This window comes from Amblyomma mixtum, chromosome 1, assembly GCF_055824585.1.
Source record: "Amblyomma mixtum isolate Tamu chromosome 1, ASM5582458v1, whole genome shotgun sequence".
Taxonomy (NCBI): domain Eukaryota; kingdom Metazoa; phylum Arthropoda; class Arachnida; order Ixodida; family Ixodidae; genus Amblyomma; species Amblyomma mixtum.
In genome coordinates this window covers 199,942,127-199,957,565 of record NC_143012.1, presented here as the reverse complement: position 1 = coordinate 199,957,565, position 15,439 = coordinate 199,942,127, and the positions used below count along the sequence as shown (strand labels likewise).

The window sequence follows — 15,439 nt, the reverse complement described above, 5'->3', positions numbered from 1 at the left end:
GTAAAATGGTAGACCTTTTCAGGATTTTATTTCTCAGAATGTATTTGTTAGCTCGTCTGCAGTTCTAAATGCAGGTACTGTGCAGCAGATACTATCCTAGCGGAGAGCTAATCACTTACTTCCAGTTAAGCTAGTCTTCTCGAAAGTGACCTTTGCTCCGGCAAAGATTGCTCCAAATAGAGCCACCAGCTGGTCCAGGCTGTTAACGCTGACAAAGGTGGCCACGTCGCCCGGCACAAAGCCCAAGCTCCGCAGACCGGCGGCCACGCTCCTGCACTGTCGATCCAGCTCCGCAAAGGTGCAGCTCTCTCCTGACGTGTCGTCAACCTGTGTTGAGTGGAGAAGAAACGCGACAGTGCTGCCAGACTGGTAGGGAAACGCGAAACTCCACCCTCACGATGCGACATAACGAAAGGCGGCCGGTTCATTCCAGCTGACATGTTGTCCTCTTGAAAGTTTACTGGTTATCACTCACTTAACTGTTGCGTGCACTCTAATCAGCTGGTAAGATTACATGCCTCGTGCTGGCATAATTGGCCTATTTGAGATTCAGGTGCATCAGAAGCAAAGATCAATAATAAGAAATTGATGGGTGATTATAGAATGTGATGGGACAAACCTGTGTTAATAATATTCGTTGTACATACAGCTTTTATATTTATCGCCTTCCTATCGCGCCTTTGAAAGCATAGTAATAAACCAGGCTTTTCGGGGAAAGTTATCACTAATTTTTGAAAATTGGGTTTTTGAGGTAAAGAGAAGCCTTTTGCGGCGTAGTAATCAAACAGGAGCATTTTGCGGTGTAGTAATATCGGTGCTGGTGGACATCAAGAAACATACTCACATCATTGCTGGCCAGTCGAAGCACGGGTGCAAAATATAATGAATATTCGGTGATAATAAATATGAGATGGAGTAAATTATTTTTGAGGGGGAAGAAAACAAATCACAGTCCTTTAGCAGGAAAGGAAATTCACTTTTACATCAAAAATAGTACCTTTTACCAAAAATAAATTGATCAGAAACTAAACATTTCATTTCTCGCACAGTACTGAGTCCTACCTTTCTGCTCTGTCAGCCTTGATGAGGCAAATACTTTTCTCATATATCACCGCCAGTCACTCATTACGTGTTTCAACAGTCGTAAGATGCAACTATAATGATTACTATGCCTTACGACGCCTTGAATAGTATTTTGCTCGACTAATCATATCCAACGATTCTGGACAAAATCATTTTTGAATCAGGTAGTGTTTATGAAAACAATTATTTCATATATTGTAAGATTAGACTACTACAACTGATATATCCGCAGACCTTCCGTCGACAGGCTCCCTTTTTTTTGCTATTAACATTTTTGCTATTCTCAAAAGCGTTTTCCATTGCTTTTCCGTGGCAGTCTTAAATGCTCGATGAAATGACTTCAAAAAAAAAGAATTTTCTACCCATCTGAAGATGAGTAGAAAATCCCACCCTCTCCCCTCCCCATCAAATCTTCCCCCCTAAGTAACGCCCCTACGGGGGGCTTTTGAGGTAATAAACCTAAACTGAATGGTCCATTACCTTCAATATTTTGAATAACCGTACATTACCATTTTCAATGTTATTTTTTTTTCCAAGAATGTGGGACATGATCCTGTAATTCAAACAAAACTCAGCTGCAAAGATTACTGTTTTTTAAGTGAGTGATATAAGAATAAAAGAATATTAGATTGGAAACACAGCAGAACTTCCAACCAATCACGTATACGCACCCTTCAGTGTACACCATCGCATTGGTATATCAGTCACAACGCAAAAACACACCGCAAAATTAATGAATTCTTAGTCTATCAAGTACACGTTCTCGGTTTGGTAAGTCATGAACGCGACAAGACACGCCCCAAGACAAGATAAACCATGAACGCCACAAGACACTTACTATTGCCACTTTTTCTTCATGTTGTTTCCATGCGTTTCTCATGAATGTTCCGAAATCAACATTTGGTACTTCGAAGGCGCTCGTCAAATACCTGACGACTCTATCTTCAATGACAATATGAGCGGATCCGGCAGATGACTTCTGGTTGTTCTAAAAACAAAAAGAGCCTGTGAGAAATGTTCATTCCAACACTTGAACGGTACACTTGGCGAAGCTAATGTGTGCTTAAAATACCCTGCGGAGGCCGGTAGTTTTGAAAAAGACACCGGTTTTGCAAGCCTATCATAAGTAAAGGTAGGACTCAGATAATAATAGCCAAATTCACGTTAGTATTTGCCACATTATTCAGTCGAGAGCGACCCGCCGCGGTGGCTCAGTGGTTATGGCGCTCGGCTGCTGGCCCGAAAGACGCCGGTTCGATCCCGTTCGCGGCGGTCGCATTTCGATGGAGGCGAAATTATAGAGACCCGTGTACTGTGCGCTGTCAGTACACGTTAAAGAACCTCGGGTGGTCGAAATTTCCGGAGCCCTTGAGTACGGCTTCCCTCACAGCCTGAGTCGCATTGGGCCGTTAAACTCCAATAAACCAAACAACCAATCAGTCGAAGGGCAAAGGCCGTTTCTTCAACCGTTATAAATAATTCACAAAAATAATAATCACAAGCTTTATGCATAACAGCCGCGCCGGCTTCCCCTTTTCAAATAAAAGATGTTCTCTAGAAGTGACGCCTTAATTCTCAGCAAAACACAGCGCAATAACAACACACAACATACGGAATAGAATGCACAAGCCGGAAGGGCTAACAATGATAAAGGATGCAATACAAGCACTAATTGATGAGCAAGCGCAGTCACAGAAAATTTTAAGTAAACAATAAGCACAATCAGGCGATAACACAAAATTTTCAGGGCCCTCAGAACGCCACGCCATATTTTGACTTCCGCTGCGAGCAAGCACTGCTTACATTAGCGCTTATACGGGCTGCTACATTGAGACTTTCACCGTCCTCCATGATATGGCTGCAAGGGCGTCACCTAATTCTGTAGTTACATACCTTACTGGTACTGACGTCCGCGCTATTTCGAGCGCTACTATTAATTTTATAATCATAATCTTATATCAACTCAACCTATGACCGAACCTAGGCTAGTAGTTCATCATCATCAGCAGCCTGACCACGCCCACTGCAGGGCAAAGGCCTCTCTTATGTCGCTCCAATTGTTCTGCCCTTTGCCAGTTGAGGCCACCGTATCCCTGCAAACTTCTGAATCTCAGCCGCCCACCAAACTTTCTGCCGCCCCCTTCCATGCTTGCCTTCTCTTGGAATCCACTCCGTTGCACATAAGGACCAGCAGTGATCTTTCCTTCGCATTACATGCCCTGCCCAAGCCCACTTGTTTGTCTTGATTTCGACTTGGAAGTCATTAACCTGCGTTTGTTCTCTTACCCACTCCGCCCGCTTCCGATCTCTTAACGTTACACCGATGATTTTACTTTCCATAGCTCGCTGCGTTGTCCTTAACTTACGCTGAACCCTCTTTTTTCGCCTCCTCATTTCTGCCCCGCAGGCGAGTACCGGTAAGATACAGCTATTGCATACTTTTCCCTTGGGGGATATTGGTAAACTGCCATTCGTGATATGAGAGAACTGGCCGTATGCGCTCCACCCCATTCTTACTTATTCTTCTAGTTATTTCCCTCTCATGATCCAGATCAGCGGTCACTACCTGCCCTAAGTAGACGCATTCCCTTACCACTTCCAGGTCTCCGCTACCAATTGTGAACTGCTTTTCACTTGCGATACTGTTTATTGTTACTTCACTTTTCTTGCCGGCTAATTTTAAGAGCTACCATTCTTCTCTTCCTGCCTAACTCATTTATCATGTAATGCAGCTCATCTCCTGAGTGACTTAGCAAGGAGGTGTCAATAGCGAATCGCAAATTAGTTCGGTATTCTCCATTAACTTTTATGCCCACTGTTCCCAGTCCAGGCCTCGGAACACCTCCTGTAAACAGGCGATTAATAGCTTTGGCGAGATCGTGTCTCCCTGTCTAACACCTTTCGTTATTGAGATTTAATTTATGACATTATGGAGGACGATCGTAGCTGTGGAATCGTTATAAATATATTCCAATATTTTCACATAACACTATCCTACACCCTGATCCGCAATGCCTGCATGACTGCTGAGGTTTACACTGAGTCCAATGCTTTCTCGTAATTACTGACGGCTATATATAGTGCTTCGTTAAATTCTGCGCATTTATCTATCACCTCATTGATAGCGTGAGCATGGTCTATTGTCGAGTATCCTTTTCGAAAGCGTGCCTGATCATATTTTTTTTATTGAAGTCTAAGGTTGTCCTGACACTATTAGCATTTATCTCAGTAAATACCTTGTACGCAATGGACGGTAAGCTGATCGGTCTATAATTCTTCAAGTTCTTGGCGTCTCCTTTCTTATGAATTACAATAATGTTAGCGCTCTTCGGAGCTCCTGGTACGCTCGAGGTCACAAGGCAGGGCGTATAGAGCTTGGATAGTTTTTTTAGCACAATCTCTCCTCCGTCCTTTAACAAACCTGCTGTTACCTGATCCTCACCAGCTGCTTTCCCCCCTGTGGATTTCTTCTAAGGCTTTCTTTACTTCTTCCTTCGTTACTGGTGGGATGTTCCACTGCTGTGCTTGACTGCCTCTCTCAATGACGTTCTGATTACATTCCCTACTGTATAGATTTGTGTAGAACTCTTCGGCTGCTTTAATTATTTAATCCATATTGCTAATGACTTTGCCCTCTTTGTCACATCTGGTTTTTACCCATGCATAGTTTTCTCTTCATTGCTTTTAGGCTACCTCCGTTCTTTGGGGCATGCTCGATTTTATCCATGTTAAACGTTTTTATGTCGGCTACCTTGCGCTTATTTATTACCTTCGATAGCTCTACTAGTTCTATTATGTCTGTGGAGTTAGACGTCCTCGTGCTTTGGCGTTTCTTAACCAGATTGTGGCATTGGATACAAAAATTCAGGGCGAAGTCTAAACAAGTGATAACTGGCTCAAAAACTTTGTGAAGGTTGAGAGCTCGTGTTGCCATTTTGCCAATTATCTCGTCTCATATGTCACGCTCGATTTCAAGATTTTCGAGCATTTCATCGCCTTCGAATTCTTCCTGTTAAGGTTTTAATGTTCTTCTTCCTAAAATGTCGTAACTTTCTGTCCAAGTTCTTTTCTGCTGGTTGTGCGCGGCCACTTAAATAACTTTAGTCTGATGCGCCGACGTGTTTTTGGTCCGTCGGCGTCTATAGAAATAACTACTGAACGGCATGAACACGAAAACTTAAATGATAAGTATGTGTTCTCACTGAACAAAGCTTGCGACTATGACACTCTGAGATGCTAGAGCTAATATGACCAAAAAGTTATCTTCTTCGCAAACCCAATATACAGAGACTGAGGGGGAGATGTTGTTGTGCAATATAATCCAAATACTTTTAAAGCCTGCCACGTTTACGTAAGCATTCTGATATCACAGTCATAGAGAAAACATTTATTCACATTTCTGCTCCCTTTAAATGTGATGGCAGTAACTTTATTGCGTCTACTTATGCATATTCGCCACTGTGACATTACAGATGCTCCCGCGGTAACGCGTCTCCTTCGACAGAAACAAAATTTGAAGTTTAGCCCAAAGTGAGCGCCATTTTGAGTTCCTGGCGTGAGAAGTATCGTGATCACACGGGTGTCCAGCTCTTACTGTCCGGTGATATTTCAGCAAGCGTCAGCGTATTGAGCGAAAATGAGACTAAAAACTTCGCGAACACAAAACAGTGTCACTGCTACAAATGCAGTCTCGTCTGCATACGGCACGACTAGCTGCGACCAGAGTGCTTCGAGTGGAAGAGGTTTACTTGTTGCCATAACAGCGGACATCGACTCTTTATTGTAGTTACTTTCAACTTGGAATTCACAGAAGCGTGTGCGCATGCACATTAAAAATCCTTAATTGAAGTGTGCTACCACTAACCAAGCGCAACAGTGCAGCTTTGTGACAAGTTCTAAGCCTTTATAAGCACTCTGCCTAAACCTATCATAAGCCCCAGTGTCTGCTGTAGGACAATTTTATTTTTGCGAAATTAATTTTTTCTGCTCACTCATTTCAGTACAGTTTCAGTGGCACCTTCTATTTTCTTAACCTCTACCTAATCTTCACAATAATTCAACTTACCACTAAACTTCCCAAAACTGATGCTACTCATTCTAAAGCGCTTTGCCTAATTCTTCCCACAGGACCTGCTGCAGTGCACTCCTTATCCTGCCTTCCTGCGATCAACAGCATCTGTATTCTACACTTCACGGGCACTGTCAGGTAAAAAATTTCCGTGCAGCTTTTAAGCACCAATACCTGACCTGGGCGGCGCCATCTGCATGTTACCGGTCACCTGCTGTCACTGCCATGCGGCAACACGTCATGTTTGAAAGAAACTCATGTGGTCAGTGCTGGCCATGTGACCTTTCACCGCTATATCACAGCGAGCACATAGCCGTTCGAGTGCGATCACCGCTCACTGACTACAAGACTACCCAATGCTTCTGAATGGTTGAATTACGGGCGCCCCAATTGAATTTTGTATTGTTTATGAAAGCAGTCAGACCAGGCTAGAAGTGGCTAGGTGGAGGGAGAGGAGGGGTGGGGGGGCAGGGGTAAGGGGCAAGGTCGTAGGGCTTAACGCACGCCATGCTGTCCCCATGCTGTTCGCATCGCAAAATCATGCAATTGCTGCGGTGGCCAAACGCACTAATGAAAAAGCACAGTTGTGCACTCAATTGCCATATTGCCATATACTTGCCATATTGAGTGAAGACCCGTATGTATGCGTGTGTGTGTGCATTAAATTCATGAATAGTCGCGCGAGATTGTTCGGGACCAACAACGTGGATAGCACAAAATTTCATCGCTAGCAGCGTCTGTTATCCCAAGGCAGTGTCGCACCGCTTAACCGCTGCACCACTGTGCCAGGAGTGGTATGAGGACTCGCAGGGATAAATGAACGTCCAGTAGACAAAGCCCTATGCCGCATACATGGGCATTAACCCATTAGCTGTCGCGTCATACCCTTTAGCGGATGCGTGGGCGGCGGTATGGCGGCGACTGCCTTCTCGAAGATAGCGCGCAGATCAGAACGGCTGAGGCGACGTCGCGGCGGCGGCTACGTAGAGCCATGCAGAGGTAGAATTGTCAGCTGCGTGGCATTGGGTTACGTCATCCCGAGGCGCGCGGAAACTGCGTCCACAAAGCGGGCGGGCTTACGCCTTTCCAGAAGTAAGTGCCTCTACTGGCTTTTGTAGCGAGAGCTACATTAGCCGTATTCTCGCCGTTTCGCTGTGGCCTGTGGCCACACCGCGAGCTGAGCAGTTGCGTGGCAACCGCCGCAGTTGGCAGCGCCGCACGCCACGCGATCTGGTATGACGTCAGAGGAGGAGCCGGTGAAACCACGTTGAAACAACAGAGGAGGAGCCGGCGTTGCATCGTATATATAGAAGGGGCGGCTCGGCGAACGATGGCAAAAACACCACTACCCTCAAGAAACTCAAGCAGGTTGCAGGCGCGATATCGCACCTCATCCGCAGGGTTTCGGGACATTATAGAGGCATGAAGGAGCGCGACCTATGTCGCCTCATTCATGCCTTTGTCCTCTGCCGTGTACTGTACACTACCCCATATTTACAACTATCCAAACGCCGCCGCGGTGGCTCAGCGGTTATGGTGCTCGGCTGCTGACCCGAAAGACGCGGGTTCGATCCCGGCCGCGGCGGCCAGAAATTCTTTGGAGGAGAAATTCTAGAGGCCCGTGTACTGTGCGATGTCAGTGCACGTTAAAAAACCCCAGGTGGTCGAAATTTCCGGAGCCCTTCACTACGGCGTCTCTCATAGCCTTAGTCGCTTTGGGACGTTAAACCCCATAAACCACAACCACAACTATCCAAACATGACATAAACGCTTTGGATGCTTTGATTCGCAAGGCATTCAAGGTAGCACTTCATCTTCCCCTCAACACACCCACAGACAGATTACTAGGCCTGGGCCTCCACAACACGATCGGGGAACTGGTGGAGGCCCACCGACAGGCCCAATACATCAGGCTCACAAAAACTTCCACAGGTCGGTATATCCTGGACTCCCTGGGAATCAGAATACCGGCCAACGACCCAACCCTCCTCGCCATCCCACGATCCCTTCACCGAGAGCTTCTCATCAGGCCGCTCCCGAGGAATATGCACCCGTCCCACCATGAGCAGCGCCGCAGAGCCCGTGCGAGGGCACTCCATCGAGCGTACGGCCCCTAGCCGGACGCCGTATGGGTGGACGCTGCCTGCACCGGGTGATGAAGCGACAGCAGCTGCGGTGGACTCCTTCCTCTTCAGCCACCCTCCTCACACTACCTCTCCCTCCAGACACGTCCCCAGAGGCTGCAGAGGAAGCCGCCATTGCACTTGCTATCACCCGCACGGAAGCCCGGTATATTTTAAGTGACTCTATAACTGCGATTCTAAATTTTGCTCGAGGCCGAGTTCATGTTCCCTGCTTTTGACATACTGGACTCGCCCGATGCACCCCCGCCCGGCCAAGTGGAGCTGATATGGGTGCCTGCGCACTCCGGGAATCCCGGAAACGCATAACATCTTGCTAGATGTTATGCATAACATCTTGCATAACATCGCCAACCTTTTAGCCCGAGGTTCTTTAAACCGGGCTCAGGTGGCCTCGGATCGGGGATTCACGAAGGATCGCATGCACTCATTCAGTGAGCTGACCCAGGCATACAGAGCCTCTCGCCAGCTCTACCCCCCGCCCCACCCCTCCCTAGATAACAGACACGCAACACTCTGGCGCAGATTACAAACACATACTCTCCCCTCGCCCCTTACCCTAACCCACTATCATCCCTCCTTCCCCACTCCTGCTTGCGCCCTATGCCCAGAACCCTTCGCTTCTTCCCTCCACATCCTTTCCCTCTGCCCGGCGGACCCTCCCCCGCGGGACCTAGAGAACCTCAAGACCTGGGAGGACTGGGAGACCCTGCTGCGCTCGGAGGACCCGGCCGTGCAGACCATCGCCAGCGGCCGTGCTGCCAGTGTTATGAACCTTAGGAACATAAACACTTGAGTGCAGTGGGGTCGTGCGGTGACCCTGGGGCGTGCCCCGAATTCCTGTTAAATTAAAGTTTTTTCTCTCTCTCTCTCTCGTTGGGATTCGTCGGCAGATATGGAAAGTGAGTCGGAGAGACTGAAAGAAGCCAGGCTTTGTTGACTGGCCTCCTGGGACAGTCTAGTCGCGCTTTAAGCTACGAAAATGATCAAGAGAGGCAGTTTCGCGAGCAAAGCCGCATAACTGGCCCCTTGGGACAGTGGACACCTTAGTCGCGCTTTAAGCTACGTGGCGGTAGTTAGAGGTGTGCGCTGCATGCGTTGGCATTGACAACGGTGCGAATAACTGCGTCCCTGGGTCGGTGGACACCTGAATAACGCTTTGAGGTACGTGGGATGGTGAGAGAGATGTAAGCTGCATGCGTGAGCGCTAACAACGTTGTGGCAGACACGCGGCACTGCAGCAGTATGCGGCAGCGTTCTTTCAGTGAGCATCTCGCGATCAACCGTTAACTTCCACCTGCCACGGTGGCAGGGTGGACGCGCTGCCTATGCACGTCCGGAACGCACTCAACGTTACAGACATCAAGACGCGTTAGTTGCCCGATGCGCCATAGCTTCCGCTCTCTAAATAGGTTGAAGAATACTTATACCGCACCAAATTATTTTCAGTAGTACCAACACAAACACAAAGTGTTTAGTTTCTTTTTTTTATTTTGAGATTGAACACGGTAGACATAGCCTCTTTAACCACACTCCAGATACACGGGAAATTGTTCAATGATGAAGTTAGCGGTTAAACTGTTTATTTAAACACAACCCTTAGAAGAATAGAGTCAAAATTTGTTCACAGGAGCACTAAAAGATATCAGCAAAAAAACAACCGGAATGTTGCCGGATCACTTGCTGCAGCAATTAATCTTACTACTGGATATTTCGTCTGCTTATCGATCGCATTGCTAGCAAGAAACATAATCAAAAATACCACGGTACACTGATGCCAGTCTAGTGTTTATTCTGTAATATGAGACGTACCTCACGAAATAACGATTGAACGACGAGCATCCTGTGGGAGTACTTGCCAAGTTCTCTGGATTTCAGCAGGCGTAGTACATGAGCCAAGAAGAGAACTTTCGCGAAACACAGACCAGCAGTCTGCCACGAATCTAGCTTAGTATACGTCTCCGCAGCCTCAAAATGACTCCATGGTTTATGCTTGTTAAGTAATGAATGAGTCTACTGTACAAGGAGCCAATGCGGTTCAAGTAGTTTACTTGTGAGGCTGCATTTCATGCAGCCAGGAATTTTTTCACATTAAAAATTATTCGATACGATGCAGCAGAATAGTGCAGAAGAGTTTCAAGCTCTACACATTAAATGCTCCAAATTTAAACACGAGTTTCCACCACTCGCATAAACACAGAGAAGAAAAATTACGAATCCAGTTCAGCCTTCACTCACACCAGCAGCTGCTATCTATCCCTCTCGGCGGCGGCGCGCTGCAGCGACAGCGGTTCGCGTGTCCCCATTGCAAGTGTTCCGTCCTGTTTAACCGCGCCTCATTGTCAAAGGTTCCTTTGAAAGCACACGTGGAAAAAAGATCACCAGTAATCAACGCTGTTTCAAGAAAAAAAATCTGAACACAACAGCAGGAATACAGCAAACCAGCATTTTAAAATATAATAACACAGCTGCAGTTGCTATGAAATCCTGCCAGCCTTCACTGACGAAAGGGCGCGTACGAGTGCCCGCTGGCATTTGCGCAGGAAATATTGCCACGGCGAAGGAATAGCAAGAACGGCAAGGGAACCCAAAAAATTCAGGCAGAAAATATTATTTGAACAAATAGTAACCTAAAAAATTGAAAAGCATAAGCCACCGCCAAAAGGAGAGGCAGGCAGACGTGCATGAAATTATTTAGTACGTGTTTATTCGGGCGACTCTGTGTTCTTTAACGATGTGATTGAGAAGTGTGCACCACACCATACAAGGGTGTAAGGAAACTCAGCCTGTCGGCTGACGGGGTAGGGTTTTGCACGCAGAGGCTGCCAGTGACTATTTATCACAGTTTGCTCGATAGCTGCGGTGCTGTAGCTTATCAAGGAAACCTACCTTTAGCTACCTAAAGAAAAAATCTATTTGTTCTTGACGGTATGTGTTGTTAACAGCAATTATTGTTGGAACGAGTTGGGGAAGCGACAAGCGAGCTGCATGCCACAATATTTTTGTACGAGTTGCATGCTCACGGGCAGTTTTTTGAAAAACTTTGTGCACCGAAAATAGGGCTGCTTCCTGATTTTGTTTTGTTTTTTTGAAACCCGTCTGTACCATAAATAGAGCTACGGTTGTGGCACTTTGATACAATAAAAATCTTTATAAATAGGGAGAGAGTTTTAGCTCCAGAGATAAGTTATTTCAAACCGGTGGTCTGGAAAAAAAAAGAAAAAATACTCATATTAAACGCTCAGTAACTTCGAGTCTAACTGACCAGCCGTATGTAAATTTTGTACCTTTGTGGACCGTGCATATTCTTTTCGTATGCAAGATTTTTTGAACTGCATCAAGTAGCCTTCAGTTTTCGACATTCGAGTGGCCTGTCACCACAAATATACGACCTACGAGGTCTGGACGCTCAGTACCCAAACCCTCGTGGGTCGCCATACAGACTGCAAGCTACTGAGCGAGTAACGTGCCGTCATTTTTCTCCTTTTTGGTATTTTTCAAAGTGCCAGTTTGAACTACCCATCGGAGCAAAAAGCCATTCAATATTTATCTCGATTGACATTTTCTTAAACGCTGCAGAAGCGGGCTAGTTTTTGGCGTAGTAATCTTTCCAAAAAACTCCGCGCAAGCATATAATTCTAGGAAACGCTTTGTTGTTTGCCCTCAGATTTTTACTCACTCTACCCGTACCTCATAGAATGCCTAACGTTCACCATTAACTAGATTTCGCTATTTAAGGAGCTAAAACGTGTTTTTCTTTCTTAAGAGGAAAGGCCTCAGCCATCGCGAAAACGTGATAAATGGCCACTGGCTGCACAAACGTAGGACTCCCGCCTTCAGCATGAACTGCTTCCACTCCCGGCAAACTCATGTGAGCATGTTCCAGAAATCGCAGTGAACTTGATGGCAAAACTGCTCAGAAAAACTGTGCAAAACGTAGTCACATATATCGGGTGCTTCCCCTGAGATGTTATGCGATTTTTCAAAGGTAGGCTCTTTTCTTTATAAGACCCTTTCTTAAGGCATAGCACTGGCAGTGCTGTAGCCCATCTAATTACAGCTGAGACGGGCTAATTAGTAGGCTGTTCAAGTCATAATGAATCGTTAAGTTTTCAAATACTACTTTAAGTCGCCTATTTATTGAGAGGTACAAGGCCTGTTCTGAAAGTAGTAGGATTGGTTTTTTCCTGGGCGAACGGGCGGACGAGAGGCGGTCTGTGCGTGCAGGATCGTTGAAGGGGGATATTGGGAATGCTGGGGAAAATCGGCAGTCGGCTCTCGGCCGTTGAAGAGAGCAGGTCGCTTGTACTGTGAACCGCTGTCGAAACGTCTCGTCACGAAGAATCATGGAGCGTTTACCGGATCAGCGATACGCGATCAAATTTTGTGTAAATTTTGGTAAAACGGGCAAAGAGACTCACGACATGATTAAGCAGGCCTACGGTGACGCTGTAATGGGTAGATCAGATGTTTTTTGAGTGGCACAAGCAGTTCCGAGAAGGTCAGGAAAGAGTGGAAGACGATGACCGCTCCGGACGCCCTTCGACCAGCAAGACAACGAAAATGTCTAGCAAGTGAAACATATACTGAGCAGTGATCGTAGGATGAGTATCAGAATGAGTGCTGATGACTTGAGCATTCCTCGAACCCAGGTTTTTGAGATCGTCACAGAAAACTTAACCATGAGGAAAGTGTGGTTGAAGTTTGTGCCGCGAGTGTGAGTGTTGTGAGAGGAGAAAAAGGCCAACCGGAAAGCGATCTGCCAGGATCTTCTTCATTATGTGAATGAGGACCCCGATTTTTTGCTCAGCACATGGCGGCAACGCTGCCTCAGGCCCCCTACAGCCCCGACATGGCCCCGCCAAACTTGTTTCTATTCCGAGAATAAAACCGACGCTCAAGGGGAAACATCGCGGATCGGTAGAGGCGGTTAAACAGGCCGTGACGAGGGACCTAAACAGCATTCCGGTCCAGGCATTCCTAGAGGCGTATGAAAACTGTAAAACTCATGGGCAGCAGCGTGTAGGTGCGGAAGGGTGCTAGTTTGAAAAATTCTAATCGTTTGTACTATTCTCTTGAATAAATTTTATGAAAAAAAATTAATCCTGCTACTTTCAGAACAGACCCTGTATGTAGCCCACCATAAGTGGCACCCACATCAGTTTTTAGAATTACAAAACGCAGTTACTCTCGGCGCTGTCGCCCAACAAAATCTGGCCACACCGCGCCAAAATACAGTAGCTTTTGAAAAGCTTGCACGCAAGGCAGCCCCTTCAGTGCATATAACTCGTCGGAATATCCAGAATAGCTGCAAGAAGGACTGCATCCGGTCACAGCTCGCACGCCCGCTTCAGAAGAAAGCACTTCATTTTCTAAACTGATACTTTGCAAATTGTGAGAAAATCTGCAAGCCAGGTTTCTACATACTTGTTCAACTTTGTATATTAAAAACCTAGAAATTGGATCTCTGGTGAAAATCACATTTTTTTGTCCCGCATACTCTGTTAAGCGGATGAAATTTACTGCTTTCAGGAATGAGTGGAGACACGCGACTGTTTACACAGCTATCGGAACAACTTCGCTGTCCTTTTTTAGAGATGTGTCGTAGAGTTTTTGGGACAGTGGAGTACCGCTGCGAAAGTTCTTAACATTGTCCTCAGCGGTGATTCGGCGGCCACAGCTAGGAATGGTAACCTTACTTTTATCCCGTGTCGTGTCCTTGTCGACTGCAGCGGCGACATCGGTGCGCTGCTGACTGAATACGTAGCCAGATGAACCACATGTCATTTTTGTTTTGCAACCGGTGACTTGCCTGTAACTGGTTTGGCTTACGCGCTTTGCATTCTAAATGCAAATAAGCCTATATGAAAGTAAAAAGGGAGTAACTGGTCCTTTACCGCACAGACTTTTTTAAAAGGGTGTGCACTAGGGGAAAGCTTAGTTCCTTTTTACATTATAATATCCCAAAGTGACTCAGGCTATGAGAGGAGACGTATTGGAGGGATCCGGATAATTTCAACCGACTGGTTGTCATTAACGCGCTCTAATATAGCACAGCACACGGGCCTGTAGCATTTCGTCCATCGAAACTGACTACCGCGGTGGGGTCCCAACCCGCGTGTTTCCGGCCAGCAGCCGAGGGCCATAACCACTGAGCCACCACAGCGGCTTCTTCGTTTGTAACGTTAGGCAGTGTTGCGTCGAGTGTGTTCGTGACTTCCCCCTTCGAAAAGCACAAATCGTGTCATTTGTGTTGTCGTCGGCAGAACGATGCTGTACGCGAAGACGTGTCATGTCCTATGTTCGGCGTCTACGTATCACATTTGAAAGCAATTCTGCTTGCCCTACCTGAGGCTCTTTACTTGGCAAGGAAGTAGCTTTTGTGCGTTCGTGAATCTTCGTTGGCGGAGGACATTAGTCACTTCGCTGCAAAGCAACCCCTCCCTCCCCCCCTCATGATTAAACTATATTTGTTTTTCTCTCTGCAGACAGAGAGAGCTGCCTCGCAAGCGCACTGCGTTGTCGCATGACGCCGCCAGACATGAGGTCGACGGGGATGGTGATCGAGACGGACAGCTGCTGACCTACTCTTATTGTCTTATTGGCGGTCATAGATCTCGCGAAATAGCTGTGTGCGCAGCAAATTCGTGGTGTGTCAAAAAAGAAGACACAAAGAGCCGTTGCCGACCATGGGCAGTGTCGCATACGGAGGCCCCTAGACGCAACGGAACCACAGCGGATGTTTGTTGAGAGATCTCCAGGAATCGCATTTCCTGAGGCTCATTCGCTGAGTAGGTAAGCGAGGCACTGTATTTGTACTAGAGACACGCAATGCCCTTGGCACCGACATAGATGGACCACGACCCTTTGACATGGAACCGTGGCGTGGTAGCTCTTTGCATGAAGGTCTGGTACCTGAATCCCGATCTCAGGAAACTGAAACTCTTGCTGCACTTCTTCGCAGACGATGCGCGTAATCGTTTCCACTACTGGCATTTGCTGGCAAGGTGCCAACTGTTGACGCTGTTTCCTCAAGAACAGTTTTAAAGTAAAGTTTTAACACATTGCAATCCACAATCCTAATGCGCGACGCACCAAGTAAACTTTGCCCCGAGGGTCTATGGGCAGATGCAGTCACAAGCATGT

General features: G+C 46.7%; 1 protein-coding gene across 1 annotated transcript in view; it reads right to left on the bottom strand.

The window, feature by feature from the left end:
* The window catches only part of LOC149370529 (uncharacterized), a 46,145-nt gene that overhangs the window by 23,089 nt on the left and 7,617 nt on the right, over nt 1–15,439 (bottom strand). The window contains exons 2-3 of the mRNA XM_089583559.1: nt 1,922–2,071; nt 120–327 (exon numbers count right to left, since the gene is read on the bottom strand). Coding sequence (XP_089439685.1) covers nt 120–327; nt 1,922–2,071 — 358 coding nt within the window. The remainder of the gene's footprint in view (nt 1–119; nt 328–1,921; nt 2,072–15,439) is intronic.